The sequence below is a fragment of the Trichoplax adhaerens genome, genomic scaffold (genome assembly GCF_000150275.1).
Source record: "Trichoplax adhaerens TRIADscaffold_3 genomic scaffold, whole genome shotgun sequence".
NCBI lineage: Eukaryota > Metazoa > Placozoa > Uniplacotomia > Trichoplacea > Trichoplacidae > Trichoplax > Trichoplax adhaerens.
Window position 1 is genome coordinate 8,549,310 of NW_002060945.1, and position 16,798 is coordinate 8,566,107.

The window sequence follows — 16,798 nt, forward strand, 5'->3', positions numbered from 1 at the left end:
GCCCGTACAGTATTGCAACATATGGCAAAGCAGATCAGGCGAATATAATATGCAAACTAGTTCTTCTGATTTGAAGTTGATAAATTTGTCTTTCGACAGTACAATCAATTGATTTATCCATATGTTATTTTAGATAATTTTTATAATACTAAGTGATTCTGGGATATAACAAGAGTTTAGCGAATTGTTACTTATATGCCGTAAAATCGATTATCTATTCATTTGCATGAAACCGGTTTTTAAATAGATTCGGAACAAGAACTTGACGCTTCCGATAGTGAGCAATTTTCTAACCAAAATACTAAGGTAAAAAATCGATAAAATTAATTGTTTTTATCTCATTAAATTATAAAGTTTTCTTTAATCTGTAGCCATAATTACACATATTTTACTAGTAGTATAAAATTTAATGCCTTATTAGTTTTACACTCCCACAACATAGTTAAGCGCTTACTCTCACAATAGTGTATGAATAACAATTGATGTACACGTATATGCGCTAATTGCAGTATCACATTTCTTTATTAGCGAAAATATTCGCGTTCCATTGCATATCTACTCAAAAATTACACCTTATAAGACTATAACGCCATTCCAACTATACAAGCGATACATTCTGTTTTATACCTTTATAATCGAAAGGATAATCACTACAAAGAGTAAAGTTCATTCATTAAGCTCTATTTGAGAAGAAATCTTTTAATATCAGTACTATAGACTACAGTAAAACAGGAAGTATGCTCGTATACGATTATATTGGTTCGCATTTATAAAGGCCCCCTTTAGGGTTCATTGGTTGATGTAGGTAGAGAGAATGTTAAATGATTACATTACTCAGGCTGTAACCTTTATTCGATTATTTTAGCAAAAGAAGAAATTGATTGTGGAAGGGGAACATTATAAAATAGAGCGTTGCAAGTATGCAAGTCCAAGTAATTGAGCCGAATGCTTGTGGCATTAAAAATGAAAAATTAATGGATCACGAAAATAACTTTTCGTATGATTTTAATGATATATCATCTTCTGGTATATATACACTACGACCGCGGGAACAAGTTACTCAGAAATGCTCCAATAAAAGAGAAATTGCTGAATCAAAGACATCCTCGTCTTCTGCAACCAGGCGCAAAAACAAATCAAAATCTTCGTCCAGGTCAAGAATTCGTAGAATGAAAGCTAACGCAAGAGAGAGATGTCGAATGCATATGTTAAACGATGCATTGGAAGAATTACGCCGTGTTATACCGGGCTATGCTCCTGATCAGAAGTTATCAAAAATTGAAACTCTGCGATTAGCTCGAAATTACATTTCAGCCCTAACAGAAGCACTTAAAATAAATTCAAATCAACCGTTATCTACAGAATCACAATCATTTATGAATGATCATCCGGTGGTTAACAATAATTGCTCAATCATTGGTAATAATTCCGGTGATCCACCATCCAGAAATACAACAAACTCAGCAGATTTTCTACATGGGAATGAAAATGTCCCTGTTGATATGATGATGAATGATGTCAATAACTGTAATGACGACTTACACTTGGATTTTTTTAAAGATTTCTAAGATAGTGTCGTGATTTTTGAACAAAATATTCTCTTTTGACTTTTTATTTTACTAACCGCTACATCCGATTCCTGATTTTACTTACGCTTGTTACAGTACGAGTGTAGCAAAGTTCAGTTGTTAGACTTAATTTGGGAAAATTGGGTAAATTTGCCCCCAAAATTCTTAAGTTTAATCTTTATTAATAGCGTCCATTCTTAATTTCTTAACTCAATAAGGTAATTAACAAATGTTCTCTCGCATTGAACGTTATACTCTCCTTTCGTAGTACTGTATTACTCATAGTATGGTACCATCCGTACCGCATACCGATATTAATTCGTTATACAGTACTATTCTTAAAGGTAGAACGAAATAATAAGACACTATCATGTAAACGATACAGTAACTAATCATACTCATATGACATGATAGTATAACTGTTACCGATTGATAACAGTTCTGTTTTTATCAATTAATATAAGATATAATTTAATTGTACAGTCGTGATTAAATAAGACTGCAAGAGAATTATCTTGTATGCTTTTGAGTTCATCAGACGCAGATGTTGCCTCATGTAGTAACGTGAGGTAATTACGTAAAATAGGGGGAAATAAATGACGTATTTGTAAATTTATAACGATAATATAACCTTCACATATTAATAATGCCTATAATGCAATAAACGATTGATCATTACTATTGAATTAGTATAATATGTGATTGATAACGGCAAGATGATTTACGAGTACATTGTAATATGCGTTGTGTTTCCACTCTTAGTCGTTAACGTTAGCACAAGAGACTTTGATACACTCCTACTAGTAAGCTTACTAAAAAGTCTCTTTTATTTAGGGATTTACTGCATTTAAATAGTATAGCCGTAATGACATATTATACCCTTATCTTATGCTAACACGTTAGAGGTGCAGTACAACAGGTTACTGTATTCTTACATACATAACAATATGTTTTATTGGGACTTAATAATAATAGATATCAAGGATGATGAGAGGATGAAGAACAGGTTCATTTACAGGTTGAGAATAACAGTCCGGTACTGTACAGTACTTAGGTAGAACGTTAACGACATGTACAATACAGTACAGTACTGTACAGAGAATTCTACCGCCTGACGGAACTGAATATGAATGTCTCTATATTATCTTATACTAATATACACTTATACAGTACAGTATACAGTATGGTAATATACTGTACTGTATACTGTATATTTTGGGAGGGTCTGTCTGTCTATCTGTTGTGCTTACTTATTCCACCGTACTGTATTATGCCGACCACTACTGAATTTCTAAAATTTCAAACAAGTCAGAAATTAGCGCTAACTTCCCGTTCTTTGCACTGTGGGCCACAACTTGGTCATAATGTAATTTTACAAAGTCGCTGAAACTTAAAAATTTAAAATCAATTTATCGTATCTGTACTTGCCGTACTCTAAAAACAAGAATCATTTGGTAAATTAGTGGTACTTATCTAAGCATAATATTGCTAATTATAGTGGATAGGTAGCGTTGGCCTTCATAATGTATGAAAATGATGCAATCTACGTACTGTACTGTACTTTGCTGCAAAATCAGCAACATTAGCTACAGTACAGTATATCGAGTCGACTACAGATGCAACTGAAATCTACAGTACTGTATACTGTACACTGTACACTGTACAGTAAAGGTATCTGATTACAGATTGCCAGCTTTGCCATCAAAATATCAACTAGTCTACTTTCATTTTAACTGTACTACGACGTATATCAAAATGGATTATTGGAATTACTGGATTTTGACATTATGTATCGCATGTTTCAACATTGTAGGATGTTATTTACTACTTCGATTCTTTTATATTCTTACTAACTTACCAACAAAAATAGCACATGATGGACGTGTCAAAACTATGATTATTGCTGGATCAGGTACAGTAATTCAGTACAAAGCTAAAGGTCATTGTACCGTACTGTATTTTAGATTAACTGCAAAGTGAGATTAAATAACCATTAGATATATTGGAAAATTCTTTCTTTAAGGCTTAGCACTATGGAAACAGATAGTATTCATAAATCGTTTCAGATTAGTCATTGCATATCATAGCTACTTCTATTCCTGTATATATAATCTAAGTATTCATTGCGTTAAACTTGCCGACATACGTACGCACTATGGTGATTAATCTAATGTAGATGCAAGATGTGATTGCAGCTGTAGATACAATTTATTGTAGATAAGAAGTCAGGGATATTCAGCTACTCAAATTTAATTTCCGAAATTTCTTGTAATGACTTTCACTATTTAATATTCATAGAATAGAGCGGTATATGAGCATCATATGTAACTGTGTACTATTTGTACCACTGTCGTAACAGAAATTATTGCGTGGCACTACACCTTACATTGGAATTTACAGTTATATCATGCAGAAGATCTATACAGTATTGCATAATTAAGTACCATTTACAAGATGCTGTATACTGTATAATGAGACTTAAAATTAGCACTAATGCAGAGATCATACGCTATTATATAATTGCTATTCAGTCGAAAAATCCCTAAAAAATCTTTTTATCTGTGCTTGCAATATTAGGTGGTCACACTATGGAAATAATGAAATTAATAGGAGTTCTTACTTCAGCCTACAACCCAAGAATCTACGTTGTAGCCGCTACTGATAAAATGAGCAAAGAAAAGTTACTAAAATTAGAAAAAGAAGCAAACTTAGGCGGAGATGTATGTCTATGTCTATGCTGTTGTACGAGCATAAAATGCATGTGATATAGAAGAAATTATTTTAGAGCATCGTCTTTCTCACTGTACTTTTATTAATCTGTTTGATTTTCGATTTCTATAGTTCTGTTGTGAGATAATTCCACGCAGTCGCGAGGTTCGTCAATCTTGGCTAACGACAATTTGGACAACTTTATATGCATGTATATTCTCTATACCTCTTGTGTGGAAACACCGACCAGATGTGGTAATAATTCTGTACATGCGTCATTACATACGTAGCATAATATCTATAGGCAACTATAATTATCTACGCAATTTCCTAAGCTGCTATATTATCTCTACATCAACACTCATTTTTGAATATTGCATATCAGATCATAAGCAACGGTCCTGGAACCTGTATTCCAGTTTCTTTAATTGCCTTTGCTTTCAAGGTGATAATTGTTGTAATCATTGTCAAACGTATTTTAAATTCTTATTGAGTAGATGCAAACTAACTATAGTGCTTTTTAAAACTATCAATTTTACCCAATTTATAGGTTATGGGAATACATAACTGTGTTATTGTTTATGTAGAAAGCGTATGCAGAGTTACAACACTCTCCCTTTCAGGAAAAATCATATATTACTTTGCTGACTATCTTTTCGTGCAGTGGCCAGAATTGAAGGAGAAATATTCAAAATCTATCTACGTTGGTAGATTCTCTTAATGTCTGAAAATAAAAAATGAGATTATTTTTAGTTTTTTAAGAAGATACTCGACTACTGTACTTACTGTATGCCAAAATATATTGTTGCAACCTTTTTATTACCATAAATTAATAGTAACCTACTAGCTATGGCCATGAAAGTAGCTAATCGCATATGATGCGTAAAATTCAAGTTTAATACTGTACTACTAATTTTCAGTTATGAAGTCAGTGCAACAGATTAGCGTGCTATTTGCAACCTACTTTGTGATTATAAGTAGCTATCCTGATTCTATAAATGCATCTGCTGTCCTAAAACTTGGTAAGAACTGCAAATGCGTTGTTTTAGCACTGCGTTTCTCGGAAGAGTGATTCAGATGCTCTAAATTGTTACTATACGTGTATCATTTTTAATATAGATGATCTAAAATGGAGTGTTAGCCTTGTACTCTGTACAGTACATCATGCAATTATGATAACAGAAATTTGGGGAGTCATACTTCGATCTTTTTCTTTGTATATTAGCACATACGCGTATGCGTACATATACATATGTACAGATATCTTAGACTATCAAATATTGTTGAATTGTAATTTTGTATATGATTTTATTTATAAATATAATTTCGCCCTGTATCATCCATATCTAGAGGTTAGATGCAAGATAGGCAAAAACTTGCCAATAAATTTATTTCATTATATAAGCGTCTTGGCATTTATTGTCTTGCTTAAAATCTGCAGTATCCTATATTTCTGTATAGTCAATAGGACTCAATGGTGCATCTACTGACACCATAATTCATGATGGTACATAATGTAGTAAATATACTGTATGTACTAGTATATAAAAAAATGCAATGATGTATGGAGTGATAATGTGAAGTAAACGAGAACAGTGATAGTGGTATGTAAGAACGAGGGATCGACTAGCCCATTGAAATATGAAAACAGTACGATATACAGTACAGTAGTACAGAAACCCTAATGAACAGGCAAGGAGTACTAGAAGAAGACTTGAAACTAATCGCTCTAGGATGGACAGACATTTTCGGCCTCATCTCGTCAAAACACGCGTACCGTGTATTGTTTCAAACACTTCGTTATGACAGTACTTTAGTATGCAGATGGGCGATTTTGAATTGACTAATTTTTCTAAATTAAGTGATATTACACTAAATGTTATTATCTGTTGCTAAGTTCCGCTTGGAGGCAGTCATATAAAATCGCCGATGTTATTAAAATTACTACCAGTGATTTAGAAAACAAACATGGGAAGATCCATACTAAGTAGGTATTTTTCGGTATTTATAGCCTCATTTGGTAACAAACTTCCGTCTGTCTGAGAGAGAGAGAGTGCGGTCTTCTTCTACTGTACAGTACTGTACTGTACCGTACGTACACATGTACGTACTGTAGGCCTACCAAGCTAGGCTGGAGTGGACCAGTACCGTACTGTAGCAGGTTAAAGGTCATATCATGGAGGGTTTTTCTTTTACCTCTATGGGGTCATACTGTATAGTTTGCAGGTGCCGCCCCTTAAAACCGCTAAACGAGATATTTGTGGCTTTGGAAATAGTTTGGTTTCAGCTGATGGCGTATTCTGTCGGAATCTATGTTTGACACGCTTAGTTAAAGGCCCTCTCTGTTATGGAGAGACCTTAATTCAAAATAATCTTGAAGAGGCAATTGAACTCAATAAAAATGAGGCGATGGTTGAAGGAAATCCCTGTCCAAAGCGCATTATTGATGTGGCTGAGGCTTATTTTGAAGCAATCACTTCATTTTATGAAGACAACTAATTAAAGAGTTTTAAAGTACGGAAGGAGTTTTGAGCGAACAACTAGTTGAATCAAGAAAACGGCTATCAGGAGAAAAAAGACGATGGCAACATATTCAACTTTTGCGTAAGCAGATTTCTTAGTCACTGAGTAATCACTTCCAAAGGAGGGCATAACTTGAACATCCCAATACTTGGGCCATTTAGAGATTGCTTGAATATTTTTAAAAACTTCTTGAAACTTTGCGGCTTTACCCATTTCTTCTTCGAAAGCTCTTATATTTTCAGTATCTGTTTCCGTTTTGTCTTCGCGTTCTGGCGAGAGGCCTGTTGTAACATACTCAACTGAAACGCTGTCAAACATAGTTGGAATTTGTGTGAGTCCTCCTCTTTTCATGCTTTCTAAACGCTCCCCGCACCAGGTCAAAGAGTCATTTAGGCTAGTCAGACTTTGTGTAATGCTTCCAGAAGCAAGAGGTTGCTGACTTGTTAAACATTCAAGAAGTTGAGTAAACTTGATATTGCTTGCTTGAAGAGCGCTGAGCATATTAGGAAAACAACGAGAGTTTATATAAGTCCCTATAGGTTGGAGAGATGGGGTTTTGTCTAAGTAAGTCTGTTGATCTAGACTTAATGTTGCTAAATAACTCATTTCCCTAATTCCATATGCATTTGTCACAAAACAGCTTTGCAACAAGATAACGTAATCTACGATCAATAAGTCAATTCCTTGAACTACGTATCAAGGAACGATATCTGCACTATCACGAGCACTTTTGCTCTACTAGCAGACTACACAAAGACTTAAACGCCTCGTATTTTACGTTAAACACTAAGTTGGACAATTCTTCTTTATTTCACGATATACTGCATTTATATACTATTCCTCAATAGTTCATGAGTCATAGTTAATACAATTAACATTAGAATCATTTACTGAATTAGATATTAATTTTAGCTACTGCTCTCTTAATGCAGACAACAGTATTTACGAACATAGACATGTAATAACTAATACAGAATAGTCAGATTACGATATGTCCTATCACGGAACATTTCCATGATAATTTACAGTCTATCATAAGTAAATTACAATCACAATGATTCGAACTGTAAGCAGATGATTTGCATTCCCTATTATAACTATTATAATTTCAGTATGTGTATAAGTGTCACTGTCATAAAAAGTCAGTGCTATATTAAAATACAGTATATCCAAATTAGAAGTTAACTAAATAAGGATAGTCTAACAGAATTATCCTAACATAGTTATTTCTACTGTAATACAGTATTTAACACTGTAACAGCATTAAAAAAAAATTTCCTGCATGATAACAGGAAATGTATTATCCCCCAACGGGAATATGCACTTCATCTTGAGTCTCTAGGGGATCTTTGCCAAATCGTTTAACAACGGTTGACTGAATTTCTCCTCCCACTCCAGGGCGTTTTACGACAAAGACGGGTTCGATTCCTAAAAGCATTTCTCGTTGGTTTGCTAGAGCAGATCTTTTCGTTTCGAGTTCATGTGTTAGGCGGCCAGAACGTTGCAGGTGACTTTCAAGAACACCAACGGTCTCCTGAAGCCAGACAATATCCTGATCAGCAAATGGGGCGATACGTAGCATTTGAAAATTTGCTTCATATTCGGCAAAACGTTCGAAAAGCCATTCAGCCTGTTTCCGTGTTGGAGCTGTTAAGTCTCCTAAATGATGGCTTAAGTCTCGTTCGAAGCCACACCGCTCTATGATGATTATTGAACTTGGGTCTCGGATAATCCGGTTCGCTTTTTGAATGAGAAGAGCTTTTCCTCCTTCAAGCCACCCTGTGGTTTCAGTTGGGTCAAATTCAGGAAGAAAGTGCCAATAGCGTTTAAAAAGCTGCAAAGTGTCTAGCAGATTTTTTTGCAGGTAAAAGTTCTTTTCTTGTGGAGATAACTCTTTTTGCTTGCGGATTTGAACAGTGGACTGTGCACAAGAGGCCGGGCAGTTCATACGTCCAAGTTCGACTTGAAGGCGCTTAACTTCAGCGGGGTTTCCTTGGGCTGCTTCAATTTCACCTAATTTTGCTTGATAAGCATGGAGATCGCCCAGAGTTTCGACAACTTGTTTTTGTTTCCGTTGTAATGAGGCGAGGTATTCCTCAGCATTTTTTACAACCTGGGTAAGAAGCGCTGTTTGGGTTGTGTCACCGCGAAAAGCTTTTATGAGAGCGGTGCTATGGGGCTTGAACTTGAATAGTTGGCCTAAGAGTTTTTTCTCGCTCATTTTATCATCAAAGAATTGTTTAACAAAGCCCATAGCCTCTTCTTGACTTCTTATCGCTTTTTAAGGTTATTAGATTCTATATTTGTAGCTTTTAAGGCAGAACCCAATGCTTGGCTATTAGATTCATGCAACCAAACAGTAAGCTCTTCTTGTCCAGCATGAGCAAAACTCAGACCTTGCAAATCAGGATTGTGAGCGATGACTTTCCATGTATTTGGAACGAGCTTTAGGTTAAATAATGGGAATCGTTCTTCAGAGCTGTAGCCACACAAAAGGCAAACGAGTTCTCTGCCAGAAGGATGGCGGTTACAGCAGTTATTTGGCTGAAGCCAGAGGCCTTGAAATGCAATCGTAGGAGGCATGCCTTCTTTTCGGTGCATGTGCTGAGTTAAGAGTGCATAAAGTTGTGAAGAAATCTGCTCATAACGGGCATCCATAATAACAGGATCGACGCGTGCTCCAACAGGATCACAACCAGATAAGAAGGATCTCATGATGCTTTGTTCAATCTTTGACTGATAAAAAATTAAGGAAAACCCTTGCTGGGTGGCGACATAAAAATAGTAAATCAAAGGGCCATTAGGATCACGAGGCACGAGAGACGTTAAGACATTGACAGAGCTTCCATGTGGATTTTTCCAGTAGGGGTTTTCTGGAGGAAGACGATGTTGGTGTTGCAGATGAGCAGATGAACAAACGTCAGAAGATGGGAGTTGTCCATGATGCATACTGGGGGATAGAGGCATGACTATTTGATGGATGTAAATTTAAAGGTGAAAAGGGACCAACGGGGGGGGGGGGGTAGCCATCTTTATGCTCCTACTCTAGAAATTAAAAGAAGAAGTATTGGGATATCTGTTGATAAGATGCAAGCATAAAAAAAGCCCTCAGAGCATGCTCTTTTGCTTTTGGGCAGGCTTCCAGCATCTTATTTAAGATATGGATACGTCCCTGCTTAGCTTGAGCCAGAGCTGCACTCATGATCTTTGGGTTAATTCCTTCAAGTACAGTACGTACTGTAGGCCTACCAAGCTAGGCTGGAGTGGACCAGTACCGTACTGTAGCAGGTTAAAGGTCATATCATGGAGGGTTTTTCTTTTACCTCTATGGGGTCATACTGTACAGTATAGTATTGTTTACCATCAGCGTCTTTTAACCGGGTAAAAACGTTGAAGTTTTAGGTCGCACTTTGTACATTGTCCTCCTGTCCACTCTACTGTTGGGACGTCTATAGAAAGGTGTAGAGAAAAAACTTTACCCCGTCAAAAATCTAGTGCAATGTGGCCCATAGCTCGTAGAGTAACAAGTACTGTAGCCCACGGTGTATGGGGAGTTCGGATTGTAGGTTTTTCTTTTATCTCTATGGCTATTTGTACAGTACAAAGTTGGATTTTGTGGAGGTTCATCGCTTCACGCGGTGTCACTCGGATTGCGAATGGCGTGACATACAGAATAATACAATTGTAATCGTCAGTGGTATTGCACAAGTAGTAGTTACCCGGCGACATAGCTACTGCTTGGTTTGCATTATAAATCAGATCAAGACAGAGTGCATGGAAATCTGATGGCGGCGATATCAAAATTAGTCGAAAATCCACGAGCAAGTGCTGCAGTACTTGGTGGAAGTTTAGCAGCGTTAATATTTATTAGTAGAAGCATATCATCACAGTAAGTAAATCTCATGCCTTAAAATATCTTGTATGGAGTTGCTTTTTACAGTATTTAACGCATTCGTTGCCGTAAGGATAGAGTTGTAAAGAGGTCATACACTACTGCACCCTTTCAGACCTTCTTACTGTAAATACTTTAAATAAGCTGATTTGTTGACGAGGTTGGTGTATAGAATCGGTTCATGGGCATGTACAGAATGGCTCTCGTTTGCTTATTATATGGAGTTTCACAAGCTGTTTCATTGCTGCCAATCCTAGCTCTAGGATGATAGTAAATTCATTCGCCTTCTACTTACTGTAGTGTGTTATACACTGTACCGTATATGGCTGTGCAGTAATATACAGATTTACTGTACAGTGTACCGATTTTAAGTAAACTGGTTTCATACCTTGTCTATTTCATTGACAAGGTACTTGATAACTAATAATAAAAAAATTGATAATCGATTAAAATAGTACTATCGAAAGTTATCAGATATTATTTGCTTAGTTACTTAGATTTCTTCGTCCAGGAAATAACAGATCTATCTACTAAACCATTTGCTTATTATCATGTAAATCTCCTGCTTGGCTAACATCAAAATACAACACCCTTGTACAATGTACAGTACTGTAATATCCTTATCACCATCGAATAAAATCTAGTATCTAGTTTGTTCTACTCATAACGGCAATGGATAGAATATTGATTGAATTTACCGTAGCAGTCATCACGCTAAATTGCAATAGTTTTAAATCTACGGTATGATTTACCACAGTAACTTACAGTGTTCAGCACATTTTCTTCTATACATACGTGTGCAATGTGCATTACTGTACAGATTGTCTATAGGTCCCCGGCTTGACATTTTTAATATTTTGGATATGTATTACTATCATCCTGTCTGTAATCCTAAAGTACCTTAGCAACTTATCGAATTACTTTTATTGTTTAAATCCTTATAATTCCTATGGATAAGAAAAACCAAGAGTGAAATTCAAATTCTTCCAAGGAAGGTAAAAAATACATCGTAACCATGATCGTAATGGATGATGTGTTTACATGATTGTAATGAAGCAAATTGTAGTAAAACATTAAATGGATAATAATTTCATTGCATGATCGTGTTAGCCTATTTTGTGGCAGATCATTGATTTTCCTTTTCTAATATTAAACAAACTTTCGAATTCTTTTAGGGTAATGGTAAAAAGGAACTTCGTGTAGCTGTCAATCTCAAATTTTTTCGGTATTTTAAGAAACAAACATTAGATATCATAAGCTATGTAACCCGACACAACTTTAACACATAATCTTTTGGACTACAGGAGTATAGCGTCAATATTTCGTATACTTGTTCCGAAATTAATATGTCCAGAGGTGAGCTAAATTAGTTCAAATCTAAGTAGTGTGTTATGTGCTTAATTGCTGTAAAATATACAATAGAATCGGTAACTCGTTCAATGTAATCATGCAACTTGTTAGTAAGTGTTATATTTCATTCCGATGGCTTGTAGTACATGTTTACTGATTTTGACAGTAGGACAAAGATTTTAGATGCCAACCAGATTATGCATGATAAATTAGTGATGACAACTTATTTTATGATGTCTTTAGAGCGGTTACATGGTCATGGTTGCCATTTCACTGGTAGCCAGAACCGCTTGTGACGTTTGGATGATTTCAAATGGAACTTCAGTTGAAAGGTAAATAAATCACTAGCAGTCTCAGCTTTAATTAATAATCAACGTCTTAATTTCAAGGTTCGTAACATAAGATAACTGAATAATTTACTCATAAGTACTGCAATAAATATTTGTTCAGCTCGATTATTGGCCGAAACTACTCACTTTTTCTCAGCCACCTGACTCGCTTGCTTTGTGCCATGCCTATAGTATGTATCATTTTTATTAATGTTATGATATTGTGGTAATATTTGTTACTTAAAACGTTTATATTAGCACGTGATCCACTGTACTTACTAATCCTGTGTATTCTAATTTTTTTAATTTATCAGATTTCAATCGTCAACAATGCCTTAAAGGTACCTTCTCATTACAATGATGTTATATCGTCATCTTTCATCTACAAGTGGACATATAATAAACACTTATTCTTCTTGTTAACAGTACAGTTTAAATGAGTTGAAATTAAGATTTCGTGAGAGATTATCCAATTATCTATACCAGCAATATTTAAAGTTAGTAAAAGCTTGCCTATTTATTGGCCTAAAATATTGTGACATACAACCTCTTTAAAAGTGCCTTATTTCTCTCGTAATAGTGGATTTACGTACTACAAAATGTCAAATATTGACAACCGAATTGCAAATGCTGATCAGTTACTTACTCAGGTGAATCTGTGCAATATACTGTATAACATAAAGAAGCAATTGTAATCTAATATAGGCCTTTGTTCTCCTTTGTTTCAGGATGTGGAAAGATTTTGCGAAAGTGTTACAGAGCTATATTCAAACATTAGCAAGGTATAAAGTAGATTTTTCTGTCATATAGAATAAACCAGACTGTATGATAACAGAACTAACAAACTTGTAATAGCTGATCTATGCTAACCCTAAATATTTTTACATTCAACTATAGCCCTTACTAGATATTATCATATATGCTCGTGAATTAGCTGCTGCTATTGGTGCTCAAGGGCCAGGCTATATGCTTGTATACCTTGCTATTTCAGGCCTTGTGCTCACTCGGTAAGGACACTAATAAATTTATGATCATACAGTAAAATACGAGACTGGTTAGTTTAATCCTCTATATTTACGCTATAAGAATAAATTTCATCGTACCTATAGATTACGACGCCCAATCAGTCGGATGACGGTAACTGAACAAAAATTAGAAGGAGAATATCGTTTTGTTAACTCGAGACTTATTACTAATAGGTAATTCAGATAGTACCTAGATACGTGATTGCTTCAATCTTCTAAGGTATTAACATAGTGATAGTGAATTCTAAAAATTTCCTCTCTGTTATGGCAGCGAAGAAATTGCTTTCTATGGAGGAAACGAAAGAGAAAAAATTACTATTTTGGCCACGTTTCATAAACTGGTCAGTTTTATTTTTGCATTCTAACGTTGTGTGTTAACTAATTAACATGTAACGAAATATCTTTCTTCTTGTAATACACTAGATGAAGCATTTAAGGAATCTCCTTCAATTTCGATACACCCTCGGTCTTTTTGACAATATTATTGCGAAATGTATGCGACATAGCTTACTCTAGTGGCGATCCGGTTTGACTTAATTTAGAATCGACTAAGGAATTTTTTCTATTTATCAGATATGGCTACAGTTGTTGGTTACCTTGTAGTCAGTCGACCGTTTTTAAATTTAACTAATGACCGTTTCGTTGGCTTTTCCCATAACCAGCTGCTAGAGGTTATTTATTCTTGTAATAGTATTGTATGATTGTCGAGGCAACTTTTTTATGTATTTTTGTGATTGCTTTGTATCAGGAATACTACCGTAGCGGAAGAATGCTGGTCCGTATGGCAGAAGCCATTGGAAGGCTTGTCCTAGCTGGCAGAGAGCTAACGCGACTAGCTGGGTAAGACCTATGATGATGACGTTTACGCAGTATAGTTTAACTAATCAATTTTAACACTTTTAACTTTCCAGTTTCACTGCCAGAATAACGGAACTAATGACTGTTTTGAAAGACCTTAATAACGGACTATATGAACGTACTATGGTTACCGGAGGCTGTAAGGCCATTTAAAAACTAATGCGGAACGAGTAACCGGGTGTGATTAGAATCTTACTTTATTTCAGCTAAACCACGATTGGATTTTGCTCCCGGAAATGGTAAAATCGTTTACGAAGATCATATCATTAGGTGAATAGGAATATCTAATCTGTATAAGATTCCTCCGCTTCGTAAAATTGCAGCGATGTTAACTAAACAGAGAATTGTGCTTAATTGATTTTACTGATAATGCCAGGTTTGAAGACGTACCATTGGTTACGCCTAATGCAGATTTACTGGTTGATGGACTCAACTTTGAGGTAATATCACTGCATATCCTAAATGTTATGTGTAATATATACTGATACTCTATCTGTACCGTCCGTATGTAGGTAAAGTCCGGTCAAAATGTTTTAGTATGCGGTCCCAATGGTTGCGGCAAGAGCTCTTTATTTAGGATATTAGGCGAAGTATGAAACTAATTGGTCGGCTTGATAACTAGTCTACGCATACCATTTACTTAGTAACGCCAATCGTTGTTTTTTAAAGCTATGGCCATTATTTGGCGGAGTATTGGTTAAGCCAGAAAAGAAGAAGCTGTTCTATGTTCCTCAGGTACTTTACTAACTTTCGCAATGATCTGTAGATGTAGGCGAAGTAACTTGATTACATTTCAGTATTAATTTTGATGAATTTCGTTATAGCGACCTTATATGACAATTGGTAGTCTCAGGGATCAAATAATATACCCAGATACGCTTGAAGACCAAAAGAAAAAAGGATTTACAGATGATATGCTGGCTGAGCTTCTTAATGAAGTAACTCTTTGTTTTCCCTAGCGTTTATTGTAAAGTATATTCTCAGTAATATGCTAAGAATTTCACTTTTCTTCTACTACTATCGCAGGTTCAACTTACTAATCTTGTCGAACGAGAAGAAAATGGATGGGAATCCGTTCAAGTAAATTATCTTTTTGTAAAGGAAAAATGATTTACGTAAAGTGCTATGTACTTATCTCCAAATTGTGTTACGCTAGGATTGGATGGATGTTTTAAGTGGAGGTGAAAAACAGAGAGTCGCTGTAAGTCTTCTTGAGAGATAGCTGTCATATAAACTATGTATGTACTAAGAACAATAACTCGATTAAGTATCAGTCATAACACAATAATCCATTCTTAGATGGCCAGATTGTTCTATCATCGTCCACAATTTGCAATCTTAGATGAATGCACCAGTGCAGTTAGTGTAGACGTCGAAGGATTTATGTATTCCTATTGCAAGAAGGTGAGAATCTTGTGGTCCAAACGTAACTTTCTTATCATATTGTATAATATTAATTGTCAATTTGTCATTCTTTTGTTTACAACCATGTGACCGATTGTTGATGTATTGCACCACTATTATTAGGTTGGTATTACTTTATTCACAGTTTCACATAGAAAATCGCTATGGAAGTATCATGATGTAAGTTTTATTAATCAACTTATCTATTAAATCATCTATCAATGTTTATTGTACCGTGTTGCCAATTAAATGCGTTTTTATACGATAGTATGTGCTGCAATTTGATGGCCGTGGTAAATATTCTTACACACCTATTGACGAAAATACTGAGGTATTCGGATCATAGTGGTGCCTAACCTTACATGGAACTCTTGGTCAAGTGTTTTTTTAACTGGTAGCGTATTTGAAACTTGCAGTACAGTTTACAAAAAAAATGTAGTTATTGGAGATGTAATACGACATTATAACGTAAATATAACTAACTTATACAATGTATTACACATTTTGCGAAGGCGATAATAACGTAAGTAATATTTCATAGCATAAAAAAGTTTTAAAAATGATATTGTTAAATTACTGGGCGTCCCATAAATGAATTTGCGCTTAATGCTGGTAAATACGAATAGAGTACTTCAAATAGCAGTAGGCTGTTTATGAAGTAGATACGAGTACACCCGATTTTTAAATGAACGCGGTTAGCTAGTGTCATTATTGGCCTCTGGAGACGTTACCGATTAGAGAATTAAACAATATCGATCTTCTTAGGTAGATAATGTTACATACAATATCATGAAGTTTATGTAGTATGTCAATGCATATAGCAGTCTTACATATATCCAGTTTGGAAACGAAATTGTTGCTGCGGAACTATATAGCATGGCTTCCATCGTTGCAATATATTTAGCTTAAAAGTTTTTATTCTTTTAAATTTAAGCTTTTAAGATACTCAAAATCACAGCAGGAACATGTTACACTGTGAATTTGCTAGCGACTTGAAAACAAATTTAATATATGATGAAAAGGAAACGTGCGCTCTTACCGCAATTAGAAGTTCTAAATGTTAATTGCTAATTATGTAAAGACTTATGTTATCAGATCAGGAATAAACGCAATAGAATAAAGAGGTGTAAAAACAAAAAT

The 16,798-nt window shown here is 35.2% G+C and overlaps 5 protein-coding genes across 5 annotated transcripts; 3 read left to right on the top strand and 2 right to left on the bottom strand.

The window, feature by feature from the left end:
- Positions 1–1,160: 1,160 nt before the first annotated feature.
- TRIADDRAFT_9345 (uncharacterized protein) lies at positions 1,161–1,367 on the top strand (the record flags this gene model as incomplete). The annotated part of the gene is made up of 1 exon (XM_002110657.1): positions 1,161–1,367. A coding segment is annotated over one exon (207 nt), but the record flags the coding sequence as incomplete, so codon positions are not given.
- A 3,057-nt stretch (positions 1,368–4,424) lies between these two features.
- TRIADDRAFT_22933 (uncharacterized protein) lies at positions 4,425–4,998 on the top strand (the record flags this gene model as incomplete). Its single annotated transcript, XM_002110658.1, has 3 exons — positions 4,425–4,532; positions 4,663–4,722; positions 4,828–4,998. Coding segments are annotated over 3 exons (339 nt in total), but the record flags the coding sequence as incomplete, so codon positions are not given.
- A 1,778-nt stretch (positions 4,999–6,776) lies between these two features.
- Positions 6,777–7,406, bottom strand: TRIADDRAFT_54983 (uncharacterized protein; the record flags this gene model as incomplete). Its single annotated transcript, XM_002111198.1, has 1 exon — positions 6,777–7,406. The coding sequence occupies one exon, from the start codon at positions 7,404–7,406 to the stop codon at positions 6,777–6,779; it is 630 nt and encodes a 209-aa protein (XP_002111234.1).
- Positions 7,407–8,100: 694 nt separating this feature from the next.
- On the bottom strand, positions 8,101–9,767 carry TRIADDRAFT_54984 (uncharacterized protein; the record flags this gene model as incomplete). The annotated part of the gene is made up of 2 exons (XM_002111199.1): positions 8,101–9,077; positions 9,125–9,767. 2 exons carry the CDS (start codon positions 9,765–9,767, stop codon positions 8,101–8,103), a joined length of 1,620 nt encoding a protein of 539 aa, XP_002111235.1.
- Positions 9,768–10,585: 818 nt separating this feature from the next.
- TRIADDRAFT_54985 (uncharacterized protein) lies at positions 10,586–16,637 on the top strand (the record flags this gene model as incomplete). Its single annotated transcript, XM_002110659.1, has 25 exons — positions 10,586–10,689; positions 11,651–11,687; positions 11,868–11,917; positions 11,997–12,048; positions 12,286–12,374; positions 12,952–13,021; positions 13,100–13,153; positions 13,269–13,378; positions 13,481–13,570; positions 13,668–13,737; positions 13,820–13,889; positions 13,970–14,067; positions 14,145–14,236; positions 14,308–14,393; positions 14,461–14,524; positions 14,631–14,694; positions 14,767–14,844; positions 14,924–14,989; positions 15,079–15,192; positions 15,281–15,334; positions 15,411–15,455; positions 15,554–15,658; positions 15,782–15,838; positions 15,927–15,989; positions 16,593–16,637. The coding sequence occupies 25 exons, from the start codon at positions 10,586–10,588 to the stop codon at positions 16,635–16,637; spliced, it is 1,827 nt and encodes a 608-aa protein (XP_002110695.1).
- Positions 16,638–16,798: the final 161 nt, after the last annotated feature.